At 49.8% G+C, this 27,170-nt stretch overlaps 1 protein-coding gene across 1 annotated transcript; it reads right to left on the bottom strand.

The window, feature by feature from the left end:
• Positions 1-218: 218 nt before the first annotated feature.
• Positions 219-20,228, bottom strand: LOC146194511 (uncharacterized). The gene is made up of 2 exons (XM_084596576.1): positions 19,335-20,228; positions 219-287 (listed from the first exon to the last, which is right to left on the bottom strand). Exons 1-2 carry the CDS (start codon positions 20,193-20,195, stop codon positions 219-221), a joined length of 930 nt encoding a protein of 309 aa, XP_084452702.1. The 5' UTR covers positions 20,196-20,228.
• Positions 20,229-27,170: the final 6,942 nt, after the last annotated feature.

Genomic DNA, 27,170 nt, shown 5'->3' with positions numbered 1-27,170 from the left:
GACAGATGATATAAAAGCAAGTTCCTGCTCTGAAGCTAAGCAGATAGAGCTTAATAACTGCTTATGGTTGCTGAAATCAATATCTAATTGATATAGCTTCATACAAGGCATGATAACGGTTGCATAGAGAGACACTGCATCCATTCCTTTCAACATATTTGCTCAAAATAGGTTTATATGTCACTCTTTCTCATTGCAGATCGAGTTCTGTATGGACCTCAGAAGGGGCTGTCTCCTTCATGAAGTGGCTGCTCAATGGAGCGATCCAGAAATGGTCTGCCAATGGTCTGGGCCATGAACCAATATTTTGGTTCATGGCCCCTTTTCCCAAGCATTTCACCCCAGAAGAGCCGAGCACGAGGCCGGGGGAAATCTTGTACCCATTGGAAACCGGTGGGTACCCGGCGGCACTGGGGATCGAACCCCATACCTTCCCATGAAGGTCTTCAAGCCGTGCCAATCAGAACGCCAAAAATAAAATTAAAAGGACGCTTAAGCCACACTCCTACTTGCGAGCCACGAAAGGCGTGCGAACGGCTGTCGCATGCGAATAGGGCGCCCCTCAGCTCAACCGATGTTCACATTTGCAAAGGCGACCCGCGTGTCGCTTTCCCAAATTACTTTCTCGTTCGGAATGAGTCTACTCGATGTTCACTGTTCACCAGTGGTGCGAAACCTGATGTAAAACTAATTTCCGTTCACTTCACTGCGCTGCTGATTGGCTACCGGTTTGCGACCAGCAGTCGCGAGGCTGCAAAATCGAGCTTTACTCTAACGGCCTGCGACTGTCGCCTTTCGATCAATGCGACAATTTCCCACAGTCGCATTTCGAGAAAAACGAATGGGCCTTTAAGCTTCACCTTATGATGAAATTAGATGGCGCCCACCAAAAGAAAATGATGGGAGGACGTTTCGGCTCTCCCATGGGAGCCTGGAGAACATCAAGATTGTGAGCAAGGCTTCCAAGGGGGAGCCGAAACATCATCCCTTCCTTTTTTTTCTTTTTTTTCAATCGTTGCCACCTAAATTCGTCATATACCTTCCCGACCAGACGGGCTTCCGCTAGACACTAGGCTTTAAGCTACGCCTTAAGGAGGACATGACAGCGAACATTTGAACATGAGCCGATTATCGCACTCCACATACATTAAGTTACTATTCCTCGATATCTGAGCTCATTCCGCGCAGTAGATAATATAAACAGAATTTTTTCAATTGCTTTGAAAGCAGCTTGCTAGTCTGGAAGCAGTTGATCGCTGACCTTATAACGGCATGCCAACCACATTCTTGTCTGCTATTCGATGACTGCAGGCATTCAGATAGGTGCTTATTATGGAATTGAACGGCGGCGCAACACGGAAACGGACACAGACAAGAAAGGGACAGCGCATGCGCACACTACCAACTATATATTTATTCAAAAGAAAGGTGCCATATCTATACGTCCAGCTCAAGCCCAACACGCATATTTATACGTCCAAATCCGCTGCAAGCCCAACACGTGAACGTCAGGCGGTACCACCACGATATCAGACAAGATGTTTCTAACCTAAGCAGATAAACCATCAAAAACGGGAAAAACATTTTTTTTAACGGAAGGCAGGCCACCTCTTAGCAAATGCAGTGTGGACCGAACATAGCAAACTCGCCCCCCATGCCGTTATTCTGAGGTAGGTGCATGCATCCAGGCCGTGGACGGCGCTCGTTGAGCACAAGTTTCTTTTTTTTTTTTTACTGCGAAAGCAATACTGCTAGCACGTCGAGCCTTTGGCGTCTCGTGACGCCTCCATACATGACCTTTCATGTGACCGTGTGACGCCACGCTAGACCGAGAGACGGGGACCCAGCTCGCGCCATCGGATGGTGGCGGTAAGTCCTCACAGGAGCCGCAGCGATGACGTTACATCATTCTCACGTGACCGTGTGACATCACGCCAGACCAAGAGACGGGGCCCCAGCTCGCGCCATCGGATGGTGGCGGCGAGTCTATACACGGCGCTGTGTCGCAGCCGAGAAAGGGCGCTCGCTGTTTCTGTTTGTGACGTCACGCTAGGAGGATAAATGAGGCTGTGGCTCGGCTCCTGGCAGTAGTCGGGGCGCAGCCTTAAGGTATGTCGGATGATACGTATAAGGCGTATAAGGCCCATTTATTTGGGCAAACAAGAACTGAATTAAGCTACTGGAAGCAACCAACAGCAGCATTCGTGCTTTCGCATTACTCCAATGTAGATTCTGCAGCGCTCTCATTTTTTCTTTCTTTTTTTGACCACAAAGAACTTAATTGCATTTTTATTCGGAAGCCTACATCGTAACATACGAGATTAGCGATCCTTTGAGAACTATAGCATTGTTCCGGGATTCCGTCTAGACATGGTCGAGGAAGCCGAAATCGCTGGGCTCATGCTGCATCATTACCTATACATTATTTACGCAAAGCAACGCGTCCAGTGTTTGTTTCCGCCATATGTGCTCCGGCAAGACGGTGACGTTGCTGACTTTTTAATTATTGCCCGCCGCTGCAAAGGTTCAAAAACTAAGAAAACCCAAATAAACACAAGGCTGCGCTCGGGCACACCTCGCGATATTAGAGGAGAAGAGAGAACTATCGAACGAAGCGGTTTCCTCGCTGACGCTTGAGATGCGGACGCTGCACGTACGTCTGCACGAGTCAGTCGACTTTGGTCAAACTTGCGTTAATTACTTTCGACTGGTAAAGAACTTTGCAAAATTGTGGTCAGTCTGTCAGTGGCCAGAGCACGAAAGCAAGCACTATCGACCGGCCCAGTCCGGCCATCGCAAAGCCTTAGGAGAAGAGGGAAGAAGGGGGGGATCGGGGGCTAAGGAGGCTGCAGCCCAGGACCTCATCTCCGGGAGTAAGAGATTGGGTGTTATTTATTCTAACCCTCTTCCGGGACGTGTGGAACCACAAATAATGGTACTTCAAAGGACAAACGTACAGCGAGGAAACCAGAAAGAGGAGAAGTAGGGGTGCTGCCTAATGTAACTTTGTTTAAGCCCATCAGTTTAGGAGACCCTGTACTGCAAAAATGAGTTCCTTCCCACCCACCTCTTCACGAGGTAGTCTGCGTTTTCTTATGGAATAGGGAAGAGTGTTTTGTAGTTTGCCATCGATCCCTCGTTCAGTGACATCGTGAGAGAAGAAACAACATTAAAAAAAAATCTATTGGGGCAACACTGTGCAATAACACCGAGGTTTGGGCCAGTTTGTAATGATCCATATTGGGGCAACACTCCCGTCTGTGGTTTTCCATGCAGTGCCTCATTTGCATGTACATGTGGGCTTTCTTCGCTTTATTACCAATCCCTTAACTTGTTCCTCAATACCTCCCACATTCTTGTTAGCATGCAGTGCTATAAGATAACACATTGTCCAGTTACCGGTCGCACTTGACGTTGATATAAAAGCCCGTCGTTTTAACCAACCCGTGCAAACGTGCGTTATTCGGCCTCAAAGAGCTCTGGAAGGTTGGTTCCTACCCACCCTGCCACCTCAAATGAGGAGTTGGCAGCCACTCTCAACTCAGTTACAGCACATGGCACCGTTACTTGACATAACCCATCGATGAATCGGTGTTCGGTGACGTCACCAGCCAACTATCACTTATCGGAACCATATCCGTGATTTTGTGTCACCAATGACTCTGGATATTAAGCAGAACAGGGCCTTTAACACGTTTGCCCGTTAAAGCTGGGGCTATACACTTAAGTTCCGTCTTAAGGATGTGACGACACAGCGTCAATGGCTCCTCTTGGGTATTCTCGTTCGTGTGTGTGCCATATCCCCTTTGAAAATCTCCTAATCTCAAATATCTGAATTTCTGTGTCCCGTTATTTCGCACATGCCTATTAGCATGCTGTCTTAAGCTACCTGGTTAAGTGAAGGACCACACGACATTTCTCTATCTAAACCAACTAAGCCGCACGTTCTTATACCTGTGGGACCTAAGAGTATAACGTGTTTTACTCATCGCCTGAGGGTTGTTGAAGTTTTTTTTTCTCTGCGAAAGCAACACTACGCCAGCCGCTTCGCCTCTCCAGTGTGGTCGAACCTCCGTCGTGACGCCAACTCCATGAATGACCTTGAGCCAAGACGAAGAAGAAGCCACTGGTGATAACAACTCGGTAGTTGCCACCCTGGTAGAAACGAACGACAACAGCGAGTTGCCCGCACCGAAAGCTTTCTCTCCACATCCGGTTCAGTAGCGTTGAACACCTCTATTTTTTTTACTCTGCAAAAGCAACACTACGCCAGCCGCTTCGCCTCTCCAGTGTGGTCGAACCTCCGCCGTGACGCCAACTCCATGAATGACCTTGAGCCAAGACGAAGAAGAAGCCACTGGTGATAACAACTCGGTAGTTGCCACCCTGGTAGAAACGAACGACAACAGCGAGTTGCCCGCACCGAAAGCTTTCTCTCCACATCCGGTTCAGTAGCGTTGAACACCTCTATTTTTTTTACTCTGCAAAAGCAACACTACGCCAGCCGCTTCGCCTCTCCAGTGTGGTCGAACCTCCGCCGTGACGCCAACTCCATGAATGACCTTGAGCCAAGACGAAGAAGAAGCCACTGGTGATAACAACTCGGTAGTTGCCACCCTGATAGAAACGAACGACAACAGCGAGTTGCCCGCACCGAAAGCTTTCTCTCCACATCCGGTTCAGTAGCGTTGAACACCTCTATTTTTTTTACTCTGCAAAAGCAACACTACGCCAGCCGCTTCGCCTCTCCAGTGTGGTCGAACCTCCGCCGTGACGCCAACTCCATGAATGACCTTGAGCCAAGACGAAGAAGAAGCCACTGGTGATAACAACTCGGTAGTTGCCACCCTGGTAGAAACGAACGACAACAGCGAGTTGCCCGCACCGAAAGCTTTCACTCCACATCCGGTTCAGTAGCGTTGAACACCTCTATTTTTTTTACTCTGCAAAAGCAACACTACGCCAGCCGCTTCGCCTCTCCAGTGTGGTCGAACCTCCGCCGTGACGCCAACTCCATGAATGACCTTGAGCCAAGACGAAGAAGAAGCCACTGGTGATAACAACTCGGTAGTTGCCACCCTGGTAGAAACGAACGACAACAGCGAGTTGCCCGCACCGAAAGCTTTCTCTCCACATCCGGTTCAGTAGCGTTGAACACCTCTATTTTTTTTACTCTGCAAAAGCAACACTACGCCAGCCGCTTCGCCTCTCCAGTGTGGTCGAACCTCCGCCGTGACGCCAACTCCATGAATGACCTTGAGCCAAGACGAAGAAGAAGCCACTGGTGATAACAACTCGGTAGTTGCCACCCTGGTAGAAACGAACGACAACAGCGAGTTGCCCGCACCGAAAGCTTTCTCTCCACATCCGGTTCAGTAGCGTTGAACACCTCTATTTTTTTTACTCTGCAAAAGCAACACTACGCCAGCCGCTTCGCCTCTCCAGTGTGGTCGAACCTCCGCCGTGACGCCAACTCCATGAATGACCTTGAGCCAAGACGAAGAAGAAGCCACTGGTGATAACAACTCGGTAGTTGCCACCCTGGTAGAAACGAACGACAACAGCGAGTTGCCCGCACCGAAAGCTTTCTCTCCACATCCGGTTCAGTAGCGTTGAACACCTCTATTTTCTTTACTCTGCAAAAGCAACACTACGCCAGCCGCTTCGCCTCTCCAGTGTGGTCGAACCTCCGCCGTGACGCCAACTCCATGAATGACCTTGAGCCAAGACGAAGAAGAAGCCACTGGTGATAACAACTCGGTAGTTGCCACCCTGGTAGAAACGAACGACAACAGCGAGTTGCCCGCACCGAAAGCTTTCTCTCCACATCCGGTTCAGTAGCGTTGAACACCTCTATTTTTTTTACTCTGCAAAAGCAACACTATGCCAGCCGCTTCGCCTCTCCAGTGTGGTCGAACCTCCGCCGTGACGCCAACTCCATGAATGACCTTGAGCCAAGACGAAGAAGAAGCCACTGGTGATAACAACTCGGTAGTTGCCACCCTGGTAGAAACGAACGACAACAGCGAGTTGCCCGCACCGAAAGCTTTCTCTCCACATCCGGTTCAGTAGCGTTGAACACCTCTATTTTTTTTACTCTGCAAAAGCAACACTACGCCAGCCGCTTCGCCTCTCCAGTGTGGTCGAACCTCCGCCGTGACGCCAACTCCATGAATGACCTTGAGCCAAGACGAAGAAGAAGCCACTGGTGATAACAACTCGGTAGTTGCCACCCTGGTAGAAACGAACGACAACAGCGAGTTGCCCGCACCGAAAGCTTTCTCTCCACATCCGGTTCAGTAGCGTTGAACACCTCTATTTTTTTTACTCTGCAAAAGCAACACTACGCCAGCCGCTTCGCCTCTCCAGTGTGGTCGAACCTCCGCCGTGACGCCAACTCCATGAATGACCTTGAGCCAAGACGAAGAAGAAGCCACTGGTGATAACAACTCGGTAGTTGCCACCCTGGTAGAAACGAACGACAACAGCGAGTTGCCCGCACCGAAAGCTCTCCCTCCACATCCGGTTCAGTAGCGTTGAACACCTCTATTTTTTTTTACTCTGCAAAAGCAACACTACGCCAGCCGCTTCGCCTCTCCAGTGTGGTCGAACCTCCGCCGTGACGCCAACTCCATGAATGACCTTGAGCCAAGACGAAGAAGAAGCCACTGGTGATAACAACTCGGTAGTTGCCACCCTGGTAGAAACGAACGACAACAGCGAGTTGCCCGCACCGAAAGCTTTCTCTCCACATCCGGTTCAGTAGCGTTGAACACCTCTATTTTTTTTACTCTGCAAAAGCAACACTACGCCAGCCGCTTCGCCTCTCCAGTGTGGTCGAACCTCCGCCGTGACGCCAACTCCATGAATGACCTTGAGCCAAGACGAAGAAGAAGCCACTGGTGATAACAACTCGGTAGTTGCCACCCTGGTAGAAACGAACGACAACAGCGAGTTGCCCGCACCGAAAGCTTTCCCTCCACATCCGGTTCAGTAGCGTTGAACACCTCTATTTTTTTTTACTCTGCAAAAGCAACACTACGCCAGCCGCTTCGCCTCTCCAGTGTGGTCGAACCTCCGCCGTGACGCCAACTCCATGAATGACCTTGAGCCAAGACGAAGAAGAAGCCACTGGTGATAACAACTCGGTAGTTGCCACCCTGGTAGAAACGAACGACAACAGCGAGTTGCCCGCACCGAAAGCTTTCCCTCCACATCCGGTTCAGTAGCGTTGAACACCTCTATTTTTTTTACTCTGCAAAAGCAACACTACGCCAGCCGCTTCGCCTCTCCAGTGTGGTCGAACCTCCGCCGTGACGCCAACTCCATGAATGACCTTGAGCCAAGACGAAGAAGAAGCCACTGGTGATAACAACTCGGTAGTTGCCACCCTGGTAGAAACGAACGACAACAGCGAGTTGCCCGCACCGAAAGCTTTCTCTCCACATCCGGTTCAGTAGCGTTGAACACCTCTATTTTTTTTACTCTGCAAAAGCAACACTACGCCAGCCGCTTCGCCTCTCCAGTGTGGTCGAACCTCCGCCGTGACGCCAACTCCATGAATGACCTTGAGCCAAGACGAAGAAGAAGCCACTGGTGATAACAACTCGGTAGTTGCCACCCTGATAGAAACGAACGACAACAGCGAGTTGCCCGCACCGAAAGCTTTCTCTCCACATCCGGTTCAGTAGCTTTGAACACCTCTATTTTTTTTACTCTGCAAAAGCAACACTACGCCAGCCGCTTCGCCTCTCCAGTGTGGTCGAACCTCCGCCGTGACGCCAACTCCATGAATGACCTTGAGCCAAGACGAAGAAGAAGCCACTGGTGATAACAACTCGGTAGTTGCCACCCTGGTAGAAACGAACGACAACAGCGAGTTGCCCGCACCGAAAGCTTTCACTCCACATCCGGTTCAGTAGCGTTGAACACCTCTATTTTTTTTACTCTGCAAAAGCAACACTACGCCAGCCGCTTCGCCTCTCCAGTGTGGTCGAACCTCCGCCGTGACGCCAACTCCATGAATGACCTTGAGCCAAGACGAAGAAGAAGCCACTGGTGATAACAACTCGGTAGTTGCCACCCTGGTAGAAACGAACGACAACAGCGAGTTGCCCGCACCGAAAGCTTTCTCTCCACATCCGGTTCAGTAGCGTTGAACACCTCTATTTTTTTTACTCTGCAAAAGCAACACTACGCCAGCCGCTTCGCCTCTCCAGTGTGGTCGAACCTCCGCCGTGACGCCAACTCCATGAATGACCTTGAGCCAAGACGAAGAAGAAGCCACTGGTGATAACAACTCGGTAGTTGCCACCCTGGTAGAAACGAACGACAACAGCGAGTTGCCCGCACCGAAAGCTTTCTCTCCACATCCGGTTCAGTAGCGTTGAACACCTCTATTTTTTTTACTCTGCAAAAGCAACACTACGCCAGCCGCTTCGCCTCTCCAGTGTGGTCGAACCTCCGCCGTGACGCCAACTCCATGAATGACCTTGAGCCAAGACGAAGAAGAAGCCACTGGTGATAACAACTCGGTAGTTGCCACCCTGATAGAAACGAACGACAACAGCGAGTTGCCCGCACCGAAAGCTTTCTCTCCACATCCGGTTCAGTAGCGTTGAACACCTCTATTTTTTTTACTCTGCAAAAGCAACACTACGCCAGCCGCTTCGCCTCTCCAGTGTGGTCGAACCTCCGCCGTGACGCCAACTCCATGAATGACCTTGAGCCAAGACGAAGAAGAAGCCACTGGTGATAACAACTCGGTAGTTGCCACCCTGGTAGAAACGAACGACAACAGCGAGTTGCCCGCACCGAAAGCTTTCACTCCACATCCGGTTCAGTAGCGTTGAACACCTCTATTTTTTTTTACTCTGCAAAAGCAACACTACGCCAGCCACTTCGCCTCTCCAGTGTGGTCGAACCTCCGCCGTGACGCCAACTCCATGAATGACCTTGAGCCAAGACGAAGAAGAAGCCACTGGTGATAACAACTCGGTAGTTGCCACCCTGGTAGAAACGAACGACAACAGCGAGTTGCCCGCACCGAAAGCTTTCTCTCCACATCCGGTTCAGTAGCGTTGAACACCTCTATTTTTTTTACTCTGCAAAAGCAACACTACGCCAGCCGCTTCGCCTCTCCAGTGTGGTCGAACCTCCGCCGTGACGCCAACTCCATGAATGACCTTGAGCCAAGACGAGGAAGAAGCCACTGGTGATAACAACTCGGTAGTTGCCACCCTGGTAGAAACGAACGACAACAGCGAGTTGCCCGCACCGAAAGCTTTCTCTCCACATCCGGTTCAGTAGCGTTGAACACCTCTATTTTTTTTACTCTGCAAAAGCAACACTACGCCAGCCGCTTCGCCTCTCCAGTGTGGTCGAACCTCCGCCGTGACGCCAACTCCATGAATGACCTTGAGCCAAGACGAAGAAGAAGCCACTGGTGATAACAACTCGGTAGTTGCCACCCTGGTAGAAACGAACGACAACAGCGAGTTGCCCGCACCGAAAGCTTTCTCTCCACATCCGGTTCAGTAGCGTTGAACACCTCTATTTTCTTTACTCTGCAAAAGCAACACTACGCCAGCCGCTTCGCCTCTCCAGTGTGGTCGAACCTCCGCCGTGACGCCAACTCCATGAATGACCTTGAGCCAAGACGAAGAAGAAGCCACTGGTGATAACAACTCGGTAGTTGCCACCCTGGTAGAAACGAACGACAACAGCGAGTTGCCCGCACCGAAAGCTTTCTCTCCACATCCGGTTCAGTAGCGTTGAACACCTCTATTTTTTTTACTCTGCAAAAGCAACACTACGCCAGCCGCTTCGCCTCTCCAGTGTGGTCGAACCTCCGCCGTGACGCCAACTCCATGAATGACCTTGAGCCAAGACGAAGAAGAAGCCACTGGTGATAACAACTCGGTAGTTGCCACCCTGGTAGAAACGAACGACAACAGCGAGTTGCCCGCACCGAAAGCTTTCTCTCCACATCCGGTTCAGTAGCGTTGAACACCTCTATTTTTTTACTCTGCAAAAGCAACACTACGCCAGCCGCTTCGCCTCTCCAGTGTGGTCGAACCTCCGCCGTGACGCCAACTCCACGAATGACCTTGAGCCAAGACGAAGAAGAAGCCACTGGTGATAACAACTCGGTAGTTGCCACCCTGGTAGAAACGAACGACAACAGCGAGTTGCCCGCACCGAAAGCTTTCTCTCCACATCCGGTTCAGTAGCGTTGAACACCTCTATTTTTTTTACTCTGCAAAAGCAACACTACGCCAGCCGCTTCGCCTCTCCAGTGTGGTCGAACCTCCGCCGTGACGCCAACTCCATGAATGACCTTGAGCCAAGACGAAGAAGAAGCCACTGGTGATAACAACTCGGTAGTTGCCACCCTGGTAGAAACGAACGACAACAGCGAGTTGCCCGCACCGAAAGCTTTCTCTCCACATCCGGTTCAGTAGCGTTGAACACCTCTATTTTTTTTACTCTGCAAAAGCAACACTACGCCAGCCGCTTCGCCTCTCCAGTGTGGTCGAACCTCCGCCGTGACGCCAACTCCATGAATGACCTTGAGCCAAGACGAAGAAGAAGCCACTGGTGATAACAACTCGGTAGTTGCCACCCTGGTAGAAACGAACGACAACAGCGAGTTGCCCGCACCGAAAGCTTTCCCTCCACATCCGGTTCAGTAGCGTTGAACACCTCTATTTTTTTTACTCTGCAAAAGCAACACTACGCCAGCCGCTTCGCCTCTCCAGTGTGGTCGAACCTCCGCCGTGACGCCAACTCCATGAATGACCTTGAGCCAAGACGAAGAAGAAGCCACTGGTGATAACAACTCGGTAGTTGCCACCCTGGTAGAAACGAACGACAACAGCGAGTTGCCCGCACCGAAAGCTTTCCCTCCACATCCGGTTCAGTAGCGTTGAACACCTCTATTTTTTTTACTCTGCAAAAGCAACACTACGCCAGCCGCTTCGCCTCTCCAGTGTGGTCGAACCTCCGCCGTGACGCCAACTCCATGAATGACCTTGAGCGAAGACGAAGAAGAAGCCACTGGTGATAACAACTCGGTAGTTGCCACCCTGGTAGAAACGAACGACAACAGCGAGTTGCCCGCACCGAAAGCTTTCCCTCCACATCCGGTTCAGTAGCGTTGAACACCTCTATTTTTTTACACTGTGGAAAGATTGCCGTATTCTGGAAGGTTCGATTAACATCTCACCCACCCAGTTCAATAAAGAAGCCCGGGTTCGCAGCTCTTTCCTCATCGTATGATGCTATGTCATCGCAAAACCTGTTGACAAATCAGAACTGTGATATGTCTTCTGTCAACTACAATCCGCCACAGCCATGTTCCTGATTTTTTTTTTAATTTTTTCGCAAAGCTGACAACGACGAATTTTCTGCGGAATGGTACCTTTAGCGAAAGTACAATGAAAACAATGCGGGAAATCAGGGGGAAATTTTTCGCTTTTTCCCGTCACGACTACCTTTGCTCTCCGTCGATTCCGCACTTCCATTTTCCTGCTTTCAAGGAGGGAAACATAGAAGACACGTCAAAGTGCCTCCTAGACAAGTTCCTTTATTTGTTATCTCTTTGCCTGAACGGTTGTGCCTGCATTTGTGTTCTGTAAAACACACGCCGATTATTACTATCGTGCGAATAACATTGATTGACCTTTGCTGCTGTCTTTTTTTTTAAGAATTAGTGCACTTAAAATGAAATTGTTTACAGTGGTGAGGGGAGGGTCAACAAAGAGATAGGAAGGGGGAGGAGGCTGGCATGTACATACGTTAGCCCAGGGGCCCCCTTTATCTTAATCTGGCCCTAAGCAAATAGTAACTAGTGCATGCAATTACTGAGGACTTCAACGTAAATATACACCATTTAGTATTTAGCGTGCACGTAAGCCCAAAATTCACTCTACTTTCGCGGATGCGCGGATTACGACAACTCCTCAGCGAGTTTGTTTACAGAGATTTCTGGCTGTTTACATGGCATAAAAGGGAAACTTATCACTGTGAAAAATATTCTATTTTATTTCGCACTACTTGTTGTTTTATTTGTTTACACACTACAAGGATGTAAGAAGCGCTGAGAATGTGATCTCCTCCGTGGGTATACTTACGAGTGTTTGACGAGGATATGAGCGCTTTCCGCTTACTATACATTTGTTCTTTCCCTATTATGATCAGTACTTGATCTTAAGTTGTTTAATCCATTAGCATGCTCAGTGAACGTTTGCATTAACAAGTTTGTTGTTCTCAAGCGGCTCCAGCAGCTGCCGGCTGCGTTCAGCATTGCTCGCCAGACAGGGTCACATCGGTACTTCCCAGATATTTGGGATAAGTGGGATTCCGTGACTTCCCTTGCTGCAGCTCGAGGGGACGCTCCATTGAATTTGCGTTTTGAAAACTACATGTTACATATTTGTAGTTCTGCTTAGCGAGTGTCAGCATTGCATACTTTCAGCTTGTCGTCGTGTCCGGGTTTGCCGCAGTTTGTTTAGGTTGTTGACATGGTCCGTTAGAGCTGTGTACATGACAGAACCCGTCGTAAGCTCCCTCTTCTACCCGGTAAAAAAACTGAGAGGAGCTTTTAAATCAAGCTGCGAATAGGCAAAGGAGTGAGAGGTCATGCGTGAGGCATGCATTCCAGCAAGCAAGATTTAGTGTATATGAAATTGGCGCTAAACACTTTGTTTATTAGCGGTCGAAAGACCGTCTTAAAAGATTACGTTCGTGCGATTATCACTTGTGGAGCTAGCAAAGATTGGTTGCTCGATAAGAGAGACGCTGGATAATTCGCGGAGTAATACATTCCCAATGCAAGGATTGTTCATCCGAAAGCAGACAGGTCTCAAATTTCGTCTCAATTAAGGTGCTGATGCCCCACAACGAATGTCTCGCTGAAAGGATATAAAAGATTTTACCGCGACACTCAGAGGCGTGCCTAATGAGTCGACTTAGGCAGCTTCAGAAGTAATTTCAAATGAGCATGTCATGATCTTCTGACGCAAGGCTCAACAAAACTACTCTGCACGAAAAACAACAACTATGGTTTAGCTTGCGGTTAAACCTGGAGTTACGCGAGAGCTACCTGCAGGGCTACACTTAGGTTCGTCTTGAAAGTAAAGACATGGCTTTTGCACACAGTAGTTTACTCTATGGTTCCAGCTTTATTTATGCCATAGGGGGCACTTTTGACCCCTAATGTGTGATGAGGCGAAAGCTTTTATCGCCTGGTGGTCCGAGCCCTCCACTACGGCACCTCTCTCTGTTTTCCCTTCCACGTTCGCGATGACGCGATAGCGTAAGCTACTAACCGAGCCATATGAACGCGCCTGCGAAACCTAGGGAGAACGTGAAGCAAGAGTTTTGGCAGGCTGATTGTGATTTTACTCTCCCATATGAAAGGAGAGGCGCCGAATTGACAGCTCCTGCAAAACGTAATATCAGGAAGCCCTACGTCCAGTTGGTGCTCAGCCATGTCAGCTGCCAGCTACGACTTCCCACTTCTTGTTCTTCTTTTTCTCCTTCTACTTCTTCGTTTTCTTCTTTCTTCATCCTCCTCCTCTTCTTCTTCTTCTTCTCCTCCTCCTTTTTCTTCGTTTTCTTCTTTTTTCTCTTCTTGTTCTCCTTCTTTTTCTTCGTCTTTCTTTGCTCTTCGGACAGGCGAAAGGGCGAGACTGGCCAATGTAGCTTTCGCTACAAAAGCAAGCACCCGACCGAAGCCTCGAGTGGCAATGATCGCAGTCAGCGCCAGAGTGCAAGATTTCACTTCTTGGAACACACCTCTGCACAGCTGCATTAAAAGATTTCTCCGGGTCGTCCACACTGTCCAACTTGCCTATATATGCTCCACAATGTTCAAGCCAGCAGTCTTGGCGCCGCTTCCGCCGGTACTGTCCAAAGTGCTTCGCACCTGTCAGGCACCTGACGGCCCCGTTATTCTAGCAGAGAAATGTGATTACTGAGATTCACTGACCGCCTGCCTCTGACTAGATTTGTGTGACAGGTTGCTATAGTTTGACAACAGCAACAACCACGTTGGCCGGTGCACGACGTCGTCGCAGTAGCTGAAACCCGCCATGCTACGTTTCGACCGCTCGTTGACAAGGAGGGCCGAATGTCCCAAAACTAGTCTTCAGCGGGCTTAGAATGAAGATTTTATGAAATAAATCAATAAATACATAAATGTTTCATTAACGCGCAACTTAACTACCCAGGAAAGCATCACGCAGCAGCTGTTAAATACGTATTGCGTCCCACGAGCACTGCCGAGAGGTGGCGTCCATGGTATGTTCCACCGCCTAATAATAATCAGTATGCCTGCAGACATATCGGGAAGCTCATAGTTTTCCCTATTATTGTTCTTACTACCCTCAAAAAACGTTTCCCATTTGTTTTATAAGCCAGGAGACCAAGGGTGAAACTTTAAAGTACGATTTTGTTTCGTATGGGAACACTGGGCAGTCAATATGTCCATAACTGTACCCTGCAATATTCTCTCACACTTCACAGCGTCTCATAGCCTGAGTTACCATGGGACGTTAAACTGCACAAACCAAAGTTCCAAGTTATTTCCAAGTTATTGTCTCCACATGTTACTGAAAGCCCGTGAATATCATGGCGCGTTTATTTTGAGTATTTTATACTTCACATTTTTGCGCATAGTTACCTGGACGACTCAAAGAATCATAAGGAAGTGCGGATATAACGTATTTATAAGCACCACAAGGGTGCTGTTTTAGCTAATGTCTTAATTACCACTGGATTATAGATGTTTTTATTTCGGGCATTTTCGTGCATGGATGAGGGTGACGCTGATGAACACTCTCAAGTTTCGGTAGCAAGAAGGCTGCACAGCAGTCGATGTAGATCAGTTGGCAGGAGCACCGGGCGCGGTGATCCAGAGGTCTTGGGTTCGGTTCCTATCATCAGCGCGTTGTTTTTTCTTCCACTGTGAATATAATTACCTTCCAACCCAAAAATAATTACAGTGCCAACTCGGGTCAAATACAAACGTAAAACAAAAAAATAACAAATAAAAGATCCCTTACTGTTTCCTTGACTTCGTCAAATGTTGCCTTCTTTCCTACGCACACACACGCACGCACACACATACATCTATATATATATATATATATATATTGTAATAGGAGTCCTTAAACAGGGCGCTACGCCGTCAACAATCAATGGAACGTTCTGCGATCAGTCGTTGCACTTCTGTAAGCGCACGCCCGAGCGTCGGAGAGAGAGCTTCGTTGTCGTCTTCTTTCCTGACCGTCACGCGCGTTGAACATGATTGTCGTTCTCTTCAAAGCATCAGGCGCTGAACATATCGGAGCCCAATACCTGTTTTACAACTTCCCCCGGGCGAAAAGACGCCATCCTGGCGGATTATGGCGATGTGACGATGGCAGGGTCGTAGTAAGGCTTCAGGCGGTTACTGTGTACTATTTCACGATTGCGGCGACGGTGGTCAGTGGATGGCGTAAGGGGTTCGATGAGGTAGTTGACGGGGGATGTTTGCTTGACAATACGGTAGGGGCCCTGATACTTGCTCAGAAGTTTGGATAAAAGGCCGGGACTGGAGGAAGGCACCCATAGCCAGACCAAAGAGTCTGTACGGCTAGTAGGAAGAAGTGCAGATTGATCTCGGGTGGTTTTCTGCAGTTGCTGGGCGTGAGAAGTGAAGGACCGGGCAAGCTAGCGGCATTCTTCGGCATAAGTTGCAGCTTCTGAAACAGTCGTGAATTCGGAAGAATCCGGTCGGTAAGGGAGAATGGTGTCCATGGTACAAGAGGGCTCACGACCGTAGAGAAGGAAGTATGGCGAGAATCCTGTGGTTGCTTGAGTGGCCGAGTTATAAGCGAATGTGACGAATGGAAGAACGCGGTCCCAGTTGGAGTGGTCGGAAGCGACATACATTGCCAGCATGTCGCCCATGGTGCGGTTAAAACGCTCAACCATTCCATTTGTTTGCGGATGGTACGCGGAGGTGGCGCGATGAACGATTTTGCATTCTCTCAGAACAGCTTCGACAACTTCAGAAAGGAAGGCAGGACCTCTGTCACTTAGAAATTCTTTGGGAGCCCCGTGGCGAAGAATGGTGTTATGGAGGATGAAGGAGGCAATGTCTTAGGCTGTAGCAGATGGCAATGACGCCGTTTCGGCGTAGCGTGTGAGATGATCAATTGCAACGATGATCCAGCGATTGCCTGTTGATGTGCTAGGAAGCGGGCCGTACAAGTCGATTCCAACGCGCTCGAAGGGATGAGCAGGGCAGGTCAGCGGCTGCAGAGGAGCGGCGGGCTGGCGAGGTGGATGTTTTCGGCGCTGACACTCTTGGCAGGACTGGACGAACCGACGAACATAACGGTACATCCCACGCCAGTAGTACCGCTGTCGCAGGCGAGTGAAGGTTTTCAATAAGCCTGCGTGGGCACACTGGGGATTGTCGTGGTAATGGGAGCAAATCACAGAGCGCAGATGGGTCGGTATTACAAGCAGCCACTTTCTACCATCCGGAAGGTAATTCCTACGGTAGAGGAGCTCGTCTCTGATGGCGAAATGGTGAGACTGGCGACGGAGAGCGCGGCAAGGAGGTCGTGAAGCGCGGCCAGATAAAACATCCAGGAGTGAAGCGATCCATGCGTCTTTGCGTTGCTCGGAAGTCATATCGGTGGGCATGTCGGTGGGATGTAGGACGGATATAGCAGGAGTGGCTTCAGACGGCAATGGAGAACGTGAGAGAGCATCAGCATCGGCATGTTTACGGCCAGAGGGATAGATGACGTTAATATCGTATTCTTGGAGCCTCAGAGCCCGACGGGCCAGTCGACCAGAAGGATCTTTCAGAGAAGACAGCCAGCAGAGGGAGTGATGATCGGTGACGACATCAAAAGAACGGCCATACAAGTAGGGGCGAAATTTTGCTATTGCCCAGGTGATAGCGAGACACTCTTTCTCGGTCACGGAATAGTTTGATTCAGCTTTTGTTAGGGTCCGACTGGCGTAAGCGACAACGTACTCATCAAAGCCAGACTTCCGCTGAGCAAGTACTGCGCCGAGGCCGACGCCGCTGGCATCAGTGTGGATTTCCGTGGGAGAAGAAGGGTCGAAATGACGCAGGATTGGCGGAGTCGTCAGAAGGTGGCGGAGTGTCGCGAAGGCATCATCACAGTGTGGAGACCAGGCTGAAAGATCGTGGCTGGACAGAAGCTTGGTGAGAGGGTTGATGATTGTGGCGAAATTGCGAACGAAGCGGCGGAAGTACGAGCAGAGGCCGACGAAGCTGCGGAGTTCTTTCACATTAGTTGGCTTGGGAAATTCTGCCACAGCGCGCAGTTTTGCCGGATCGGGAAGAACGCCGTCCTTGGAGACGACATGCCCGAGAATTGTTAGCTGTCGTGCTCCGAAACGGCACTTCTTTAAATTTAATTGGAGGCCAGCGTCGGTCAGGCATCGCAGAACTGTCTCAAGGCGCTGGAGGTGAGATGGAAAATCTGGGGAAAAGATGACAACGTCGTCCAGGTAACAAAGGCAAGTGTGCCATTTGAGCCCTCTGAGTAGGTTGTCCATCATGCATTCGAATGTGGCAGGGGCATTGCATAGTACGAATGGCATGACATTAAACTCATAGAGCCCATCGGGTGTGACGAAAGCGGTTTTTGGGCGATCGGCCTCTGCCATCGGCGCCTGCCAATAGCCGGAACGCAGGTCTATTGAAGAAAAGAACTCAGCTCCCTGTAGGCAGTCAAGAGCGTCATCGATACGAGGGAGAGGATAAACGTCCTTGCGCGTAATCTTGTTCAGTCGGCGGTAGTCTATACAGAATCGGATGGAACCGTCTTTTTTCTTGACCAGGACGACCGGAGACGCCCAAGGGCTGTGCGACGGTTGGATCACGTTGCGCTGGAGCATGTCAGTCACCTGTTCGTCAATAATGCGGCGCTCGGCGGCTGAAACACGGTACGGACGCTGGCGCAAAGGGGCATGCGTGCCGGTATCAATGCGGTGAGTAACGGCAGTTGTGCGCCCCAACGAAGGTTTCAGGGAGTCGAACGAAGCCGCGAAACGTTGTAGGGTGGCGACAAGCTGGGCTCGTTGTAAGGGCGTCAGGCCAGCGTCGATGGACCGGTGGAAAACTTCGAGGGAAGATGGAGTGGCGACAGGAAGAGGCGTTATGGCGCAGATGTGAAGGCCGGCAGTGTTATCGACGAAGGGATAGGTGGGAGTGGAATCGAGCAAAGCAACGCTACCCAGCGACTGGCCACGGAGCAAAGTAGTTGGGCAGGGGCACGGGTTACAAACAAAAATAGCACTTGAGCTGCGAAAAATTGTTAGCAAAGCATGGGGCAGCAACACGGCTTTTTGGTCAGCGCATCGTAACGAGGGTGTGTAGATAACAGTGACGTCGGAACGAGCAGCACAATAAAGAGGCACAAGCACTGAGGAGAAAGGCGAAACGTCGGTGTCCTCTGCAACGTGCACGGTAGCGGCAGCAGCAGCAGACGCGTCGAAAGAAGTTTCACTGAGTGGTGATAACTCAAGTTGAGCACGGGCGCAGTCTATTATGGCGTTATGATTGGAGAGGAAGTCCCAACCAAGGATGACGTCGTGTGATGAGCGGGCGAGGACGAGGAATTCTATTGTGTATTGAACGTCGTCGATGACAAGGCGGGCGCTGCAGGCGGCTAATGGTCGAATGTCCTGAGCGCTGGCGGTGCGAAGAGAAATGGCAGGAAGCGGCGTCATTACCTTTTTGAGCTTGCGACAGAGGGTGTAATTAAGAACTGATACGGCTGCGCCAGTGTCTACAAGTGCTTCGACAGGAACGCCCTCAATGAATACGGTAATAATGCTGGCTGGTAATGAAACAGGTCTTGTGTTAGTCCCTGATGGCGCAGTTCTTGCCTCCGGAACTGCGGCCGTTAGTTTTCCGTGTGACCGGCTGATTGGTGGCGAAGCATTGGAGAACGGGAACGATGGCCTGGTGAAGGCGAGCGGTGGGATCGGCGATCGTAATTTGAAGAGGACTGCGGAGGAGGCTCAGGGAACACGGGCGGGGGGGACGGGGTAAGATTGTACATCGGCTCACGCGTATAGTTGTAGGGACGAGGGCCACGATTGCGGCACAAACGAGCCACATGGCCGGCGACTCCACAGGCGTAGCAAATGGGTCGGTTGTCTTGTGTGCGCCAGGGGTTGGAAGGCTGTGGCTGTAATCGACGGCAGAGAACCGGACGATAAGGGGGGATTGTAGGCTGCGGAGGTTGCTGATGTCCCTGAGGCTCGTATAGGAGGGGAGGCCGGCTGTATACAGGGGCGACAGGGGGTGGTGGCCGCACCAAAACATCAGCGTACGTGAGAGGAGCCGCCACCAGGGGCTGCTGAGGAGGTGAAGGCAGAACCTCAGCGACCTGGTCTTGTATAACACGCTGCAGGGTGGGATTGAGCGGCGGCGCAGGCGCAGGTGCTGGGGGGCAGGTAGACAAAGAAAGCTGGCGTGCGACTTCTTCACGCACAAACTGTTGAATCTGCTGAAAGAGCGACTGCTGATCCAGGGCACCGTCCCCGGAGAGAGCCAAGCTGGAAAGGGTGGCCTGCTGAAGGCCAGCACGTCGTGTAGAAAGCCGCCTTTTGCGCAGTTCATCGAAGCTTTGGCCGAAGCTGATTACATCGTACACAGTTTGGGGATTTTTGGCGACGAGCATATGGAAGGCGTCATCGTCAATACCTTGCATAATGTGCCCGATCTTCTCGGCGTCGCTCATGGTAGGGTTGACGCGCTTGCAGAGGTCGACGACATCTTCTATGAAACTGGTGAAGTTCTCGCCGGTTTGTTGTGCCCGACTTTGCAAGCGTTGCTCGGCGCGAAGCTTACGTATAGCGGGACGGCCAAAAACTTCGGTCAGGCTGGTCTTGAGAGCCGCCCAGGTAGGGATGTCACTCTTATGGTTGCGGAACCATAGATTGGCCACGTCGCTCAAATAAAAAATGACGTTTGTGAGCCTCACGTTGTCGTCCCACTTGTTGTACGCACTTACGCGTTCATACGACGCTAACCAGTCTTCTACATCCGTGTCATCGGTGCCGCTGAAGATTGCTGAGTCGCGCTGACGCGCTGCACCGGGACAGATGACAAGTGATGAGGTTGGCGGTTGGTTGGCGGTCTCAGGCATCGCGGAAGTGGTAGGCAACGCTCGGCTGCGAAGCTCCAGGTTGAGGGGATTGCTCTCACCTCCACCACTTGTAATAGGAGTCCTTAAACAGGGCGCTACGCCGTCAACAATCAATGGAACGTTCTGCGATCAGTCGTTGCACTTCTGTAAGCGCACGCCCGAGCGTCGGAGAGAGAGCTTCGTTCTCGTCTTCTTTCCTGACCGTCACGCGCGTTGAACATGATTGTCGTTCTGTTCAAAGCATCAGGCGCTGAACATCATCATCATCAGCCTGATTATACCCACTGCAGGGCGAAGGCCTCTCCCATATTTCTCCACTTAACCCGGTTCTGTGCTAGCTGCATCCACTTAACCCTTGCGAACTTCTTAATCTCATCCGCCCACCTAACTTTCTGCAGCCCCCTGCTACGCTTTCCTTCCCTTGGAATCCAGTTTGCTACCCTCAGCGACCATCGGTTATCCTCTCTTCGCACTACATGTCCTGCCCATGTCCATTTCTTCTTCTTAATTTTCGCTAGAATGTCGGTAACTTGAGTTATTTCTCTGACCCACTCTGCACGCTTTCTATCTCTTAATGTTACCCCTACCATTTTTCGTTCCATAGCTCTCTGGGTTGTCCTCAACTTAAGTAGAACTCTCTTGGTTAGCCTCCACGTTTCAGCCCCATAGGTGAGTACAGGCAAGATGCAACTGTTGTATACTTTCCTCTTGAGCGATACCGGTAAGCTGCTAGTCATAATCTGCGAGTGCTTGCCAAATGCGCTCCATCCCAATCTTATTCTTCTTGTTATTTCCTTTTCATGGTCCGGATCTGCGGTTACTACCTGTCCTAAGTAGACATATTCGCCTACTACTTCCAGTATTTCGCTACCTAATGTAAACTGCTGTTCCTTCCCGAGGCTGTTGAACATTACCTTAGTCTTCTGCATATTGATTTTCAAGCCTACCATTCTACTTTTTCTGTCTAGGTCATCAATCATTATTTGCAGTTCATCCCCCGAGTTGCTTAGCAAGGCAATGTCATCAGCAAATCGCAGATTACTGAGGTATTCTCCATCTACCCTTATCCCTAACTGCTCCCATTCCAAGTCTCTGAATACTTCCTGAAGTCTCTGAATACGCTGAACATATCGGAGCCCAACACTTGTTTTACAATATATATATATATACGATATATATATATATATATATATATATATATATATATATATATATATATATATATATATATATATATATATATATATATTTATATATATATATATATATATATATATATATATATATATATATATATATACATCGTAGCCTAAGGCTAACTAAGTGAATTTACTGTCTTGGCGTTGTAATGCATATACACGTGACTGCGGTACGCAAAAATGTTAAAGTGGTCGAAATTTCTGAAGCCCTCTGTTACGGCATCGCTCATAGCCTGAGTCGCTTTGGGACGTCAAAATCCGTGAGCCAAACCAGCTACGTCTCAGTTAGTTCCGAGCTACTAACAAGCACAACTGACTGTTCTTGGCGTATGCACCACACACATAATTGCCAAGTCAAACCAAGGACGCTGTACCAAGGACGTGCGTAGTTTTCTTTTGCTCTGTTTCTATTTCCGGCGGTTCGTTCTCAACTTTGCAGAGACGGCTCGTCCACTCACTATTCTTCTGAAGAAAGACGTTCAATTTTTCTGGGGCCAAGACCAAGCTCAAGCCTTTTCTGCGCTCATTGCAGCCCTCATCAACCCGCCCGCCCTGGCACACTTCAACCCCTCAGCCCCAACGGAAGTACGCACTGACGCCAATAGTCACGGTATTGGTGTCATTCTCGCCCAACAGCATACGGGTCGCACTTTCGTCATTGCTTAAGCCCGTCGCCTCCTTTCTACGGCTGAGCGCAATTATTCGATCACAGATCGTGAGTGTTTAGCCCTCGTGTGGACCATTACCGAGTTTCTTCCTTGTTTGTTTAGCCGCCAGTTCTCTGTCATCACCGACCACCACGCTCTTATGTTGGCTTTCTTCGCTGAAGGACCCTACTGGTCGCCTGGAGCGTTGGGCCTTGCGTCTTCGAGAATACACTTATTCTGTCGTCCACAAGCCCGGCCGGTTGCACACTGATGCTGATTGCCTGTCCCGCAACCCGGTAGATCCCCCACCTGCGAACGAGTGTGACGATGACACCTGTGTGTTGTCCATCTCTGGCCTTTTAAACATTCGCTATGAGCAGCGCTTGGATCCCCAGCTTTGCACCATGATCAACCGCCTTAGCACTGACCACCCTGATGCTTGCCCTGCTGTGTTTATGCTCCACAACGGCACCTTATATCGGAGGAATATGCGACCAGATGGCGCTGAGCTTCTGCTCGTAGTCCCCGAACACCCGAGTGCCACCGTTCATCAGCAGCTGCACGCGACGCGCCCACTGCGGGCCATCTTGGTGTATCTCGCACGTATGACAGCGTCCACCGGCGCTTCTTTTGGCCGGTGATGTACCGCTTTGTTCGTCGTTATGTGGCTTCTTGTGACCGGTGTCAGTGACGGAAAAACCCCTCAGTTGCGCCTGCTGGATACCTGCAGCCGATCGACATCCCAATGGACCCGTTTTCCCGAGTTGGCCTTGATCTTCTCGGGCCTTTCCCTATGTTTGAATGAATAGAATGCGGTGGCCACAGACAATACTACGCGCTACGTTGTCACACGAGCGATACCCACCAGCAGCGCAACTGATGTGGCGGCGTTTCTTCTTCCTTGAATTGTCCCATAACAATATTGCTAACAATATTTCATTGTTAGCATATGTCATGCACTTACCGGGTAAATTGCTTACTGCGTTGTCATAAGGAATTAAAAACAGTAGCCGTTCTATGTAGGCCAAGAGCTATGCTGAGGTTGCTACAAGCTGCTTGTGGGATAGGCCTATGCAGGCAGCTGCTCCCTTGTAGCCTCCTGAGACATAAGTTTATGTCCGGAGTTAAGGCACAGAGCGATGAACTGCCAGGTCTGCGTCTCCATGTGCTGCAATCGCAACATGTACGCACAGTTCGCATGATTCGTGGAGACCATAGAGGTTCAAACTTAACCTAAGATTAAATGCAGGGATGAACTGAAGTCATAGAAAAGTCCTACAATTTGCTGTTGTCACTAAACAAATAAACATCCAGTATCGAATTTGCTGCTACTATCCCTAACTGCGATACTGTTTGGCAGAAGTGTTGAGCGACTTGATTACAGCCGTTGTCTCTTTCTCACATCAGTTCAAGCCACCTAATGGTGGACAAAAGGCTAGTAAAATTTTGCAAATATTTGCAGGAGTACGGTATGGTTAGTCTATAGGCCACGGAGCCTCATCCACTAACACCTCATTGCGTCTACAAATGCACAGAACTCATGCGTACTCGAACATAGTACGCGCCAGATTATGGCACGCACAATCTACAGGCAGAACAAAAAAACGCATCTAAAAAATGGTAGTGGTTTAATGCAGCCCAATTCAACAAAACGTGCGAAAAAACAGTCAGACGCAGTCAGATTATATTCATAGACTAAAGGTCAGAGTCATGGCCACGTCAAAGGTCAACAGTTAGGGTCAGTCATGATACCAATGGTTAGCCATGGTAAGTCGCATGGTATACCCATGGCATTCATAGCATGTTTTGGTCTTACTTCAATGTCTCTGAATATTTTGCTCTGAACGTGTACCTGAGTAAGTAGCGGCAGATCTGAGTCGTGTCAATTGGGATTTATAAACGCTTGTGTAACAAGCAGCTGAGTGATGCTGTTCCGAGGTTAATACATATGGACATGTAGGACAACTTCACCTAACACAGTAATCTCCGAATTCGACCGTCTGAAAGCTTTCAGAATAATAAAACAGCGTTAAAAATTAATCATTGGCATCAGTTCTTTAGCAGACTGACATGTATAATGCCAAACACGGATTACGTGTACCGATATTATTGCGATAGCAATACTGCGCCAGGTTTCGAGCCGTCGCGGGGTCCCGGCGACGGCCACGCTTGACCTTGAACAGCCGAGGAGGAAGAGGAGGAGGAGGAGAACAAGACTGGTAACTTACGATCTCGCTTCATACTCTTAAAGGGTGAACTTAAGTGTCCCCAATAAAGTAGCACCTTACACTGATAGGGCGTGATGGGGGAATAATGTAGCAGGCAAAAGAAGCTCCGCCGTTGCTATCGCAATTCAACTAGGGCTAACCCGAGTTAAACCATAACTAATTTTAATTTAATTTTTTTTTAATTTCGCAAATATTATTTTGAATATGCGGTATACTTTCCTCTTGGGGACTGCTTTATAAGTAGCTGTAACTGGGAAGTGCTTGTCACATGCGCTCGAACTTTTATTAGTTCTGGTGGATCTGAAGGAAAGACACACAACGAGCGAGTTTGCCGTTTTTGTGCCGTGCAGTGCCCCGCGAAGTCTGTCTCCTCGCCAGCTTGCGGCATGCAAAACTGGGCCCTTACTTTGCAGACTGAAACTTCAATTCCCTGTAAATAACGCTGCTGTACGCCGGCGTCAGCAGGCACGCTTTTGGAGATGTCCTTGCCACGCGCAACCGCACGGGTGAAAAACACAAAATGATAGGTCTTGTTTGGAAGGCCTGTTGCGAAAGACAGGTTTATCCTCTTTATTTAAAAAGATACGTAGTGGCCGGTCTGAACAACGTCATTCCTGGGTTCTAAGCTTCTTTTGACTCAGCCGCACGGATGATCCCGCCTGAAGCAGCTCTGGAGCGACTGTGTTTATAGCGGCGACGTGAACAAGAAAATAACCCGTTTGGAAGAGATGAGCGTCATCTCGCCTATCAGTAAGACCTGCGAGCTCCTGAACAAAGTGACCTAGGATCGTTGTGCCTTCGGGGATGTATTCCTCAAGACCAGTTATTCTCAGCCATGGATGTGTCGTGGATCAGTGGAAGTTGTGAGGGAACCCTTGAGACGAGGGGGGTCTTGTGCGGACTGCTGCTGCAGTTCCGGAAGCAGGTCGCTGAATCGGCATCGAGTAGAAGCTGAACTCGCCTCTAAAAGACAAGCAGTTGATAAGCGCTTGTGCCATGGCGTGCAGAAGCTGTGAGCAAGAGGAGACGCGTCTGCACCAGTATGCATACCGCTAGAAGGGATTCCTCTTCCCAATACCACACCGCTCGCTTGTCGGACCCCCGAGATGCTTTGCATTGCAGTCCCGCCCATTAGTGCAGTAAGAGGTAGAGTTTCACTGATACCAGTGCCAATAAATACCGCAGACGCTCTTTGTCTCCTTTCTTGCGCGCGCTTTCCGCTTCCGCACTCTTCTCGAGTTTCTTTCACTTTGAGAAACTACAGTCGACATGGAACCTCCGTGCCTTTAACTGTGCGAATCTGAGTCTATAGCCAAGCGGGAGCTAGCGCGCGACCTTTCTTGTCTTGTGAGGGCAGAGTTTCACAGACCTCTGAAAATCGCTTCCTGGTCCGCGGACCTAAATTTGAGAAACACTGTTCTAGGCAGTTGTCAAATTAATCATCAAACCTACGGGCTCCGTGTATAGCAGTCAGAATGTCACTGCCCTCAAATTGAATTCAGCCAAAATTGGCTCTTCATATCAGTATATTCTGCCTTGTATCTATTCGCCTGGCTCCTTGACAGAGAACAATATATGTTATACAGCTCTCTATTTGTAAAGTTGGGATGTAAAAGCGCACCAACTATGTCCTGAAGTCTGCGAAATGGCATATTACGTGACGCCGAACGCCGACCCTCTAGAAAAGCAAATACACTTTCCTACAGTGAGGCAGTCCTTTCTACCACAGCGCCCGGGAATATGCGGACTGGCTCTGGTGTGTTGTACGGCAAATGTGCAATTCTAAAGGTTATGGGGGTTATTCTTCTAAGAACGCTCCAAATGGTCTAGACACGGAAGTCGCTTACTACCTCCAGCATGTCATCCCTAACAGCCGTAGCTATGACCCCCAACCAGCACCGCGATCAGTCGCCATCATGGTGGGTTCGGGCCAGAGGAGACGAAGACGATCTGCGTACTTTAAGCAGGCTTTAAAACAGCCGCCGTAGCGAGCGACCATCTCGCTCGCGTACAACGGTGAGCTCCTGCCCCGAACGGCCCTCACCGCGGCGGCCGTGTTTGGATGGAAGCGAAACCCAAAGGCGTCCTTGTGCTGGGCGATGTTAGTGAACGGCCCCAGGTGGTCGAAATTACTCCCGAGTCCACCACTACGGCGTCTTTCATATGCCATGCCCGCTCTGGACCTCGAACACCGGATATCTCATATAACTGTTGAACGTTCCGCCGAGAACGTCCCCATACGCAAGTGAGGTACAGACGGAGGCATCTACTTCCTGTTATTTTCACACTTCACTCTACAAATACTTCGCACCACTGAGTGATTGCTTGAATCAGTAAAGGAGTATTAAACCTTTCTCAAGACAATACTCCGAATTTTCGACGGAGAAACAAATGTTAGAGGACCGAATAGAAGAATAATGCTGTTTTGAGCTCAAGGTCAGGCTGTGAGCGTGAAGCTGCAGGCTGTAAGCGTGAAGCCACGTCAGGTGAGCAGAACGTTCCTCTCCCCTTTTCGCGTCGGTTTTATTGAAGCGATAGCTTCACTACGCGAAAGCCAAGGTCACCGTGTGCTTCCGATGTCCTTCAAGCAACTTCGAGGTCATATTGACACTTAGTAATTGATTCAAAGGAAAAAAAACAAATAGTATTTGTCGCGCTTGTTTTGTGGACACGTGGCCCGCGCCGTAGTGAAAAGGAGGAAGGCGGGAATGAAACTGACATTTGACGGGAAAAAAAAAGAAATATGAGATATCCGGTGTTCGAGGTCCAGAGCGGGCATGGTATATGAAAGACGCCGTAGTGGTGGACTCGGGAGTAATTTCGACCACCTGGGGCCGTTCACTAACATCGCCCAGCACAAGGACGCCTTTGGGTTTCGCTTCCATCCAAACACGGCCGCCG

Source organism: Amblyomma maculatum, chromosome 3, assembly GCF_055883805.1.
Source record: "Amblyomma maculatum isolate TAMU_Amacu chromosome 3, ASM5588380v1, whole genome shotgun sequence".
In the NCBI taxonomy this organism is placed as follows: Eukaryota; Metazoa; Arthropoda; class Arachnida; order Ixodida; family Ixodidae; genus Amblyomma; species Amblyomma maculatum.
Note: the sequence above shows the minus strand (reverse complement) of the source record. Positions and strands in the feature narration are given on the sequence as shown.

Coding starts and splice junctions, on each gene's coding strand:
- LOC146194511 (XM_084596576.1), bottom strand. CDS start 20,195: ATGCCTGAGACCGCCAACCAACCGCCAACCTCATCACTTGTCATCTGT. Junction 288..19,334: donor CACCACCCCCTGTCGCCCCT/GTATACAGCCGG, acceptor TTCATGGCCCAG/ACCATTGGCAGACCATTTCT.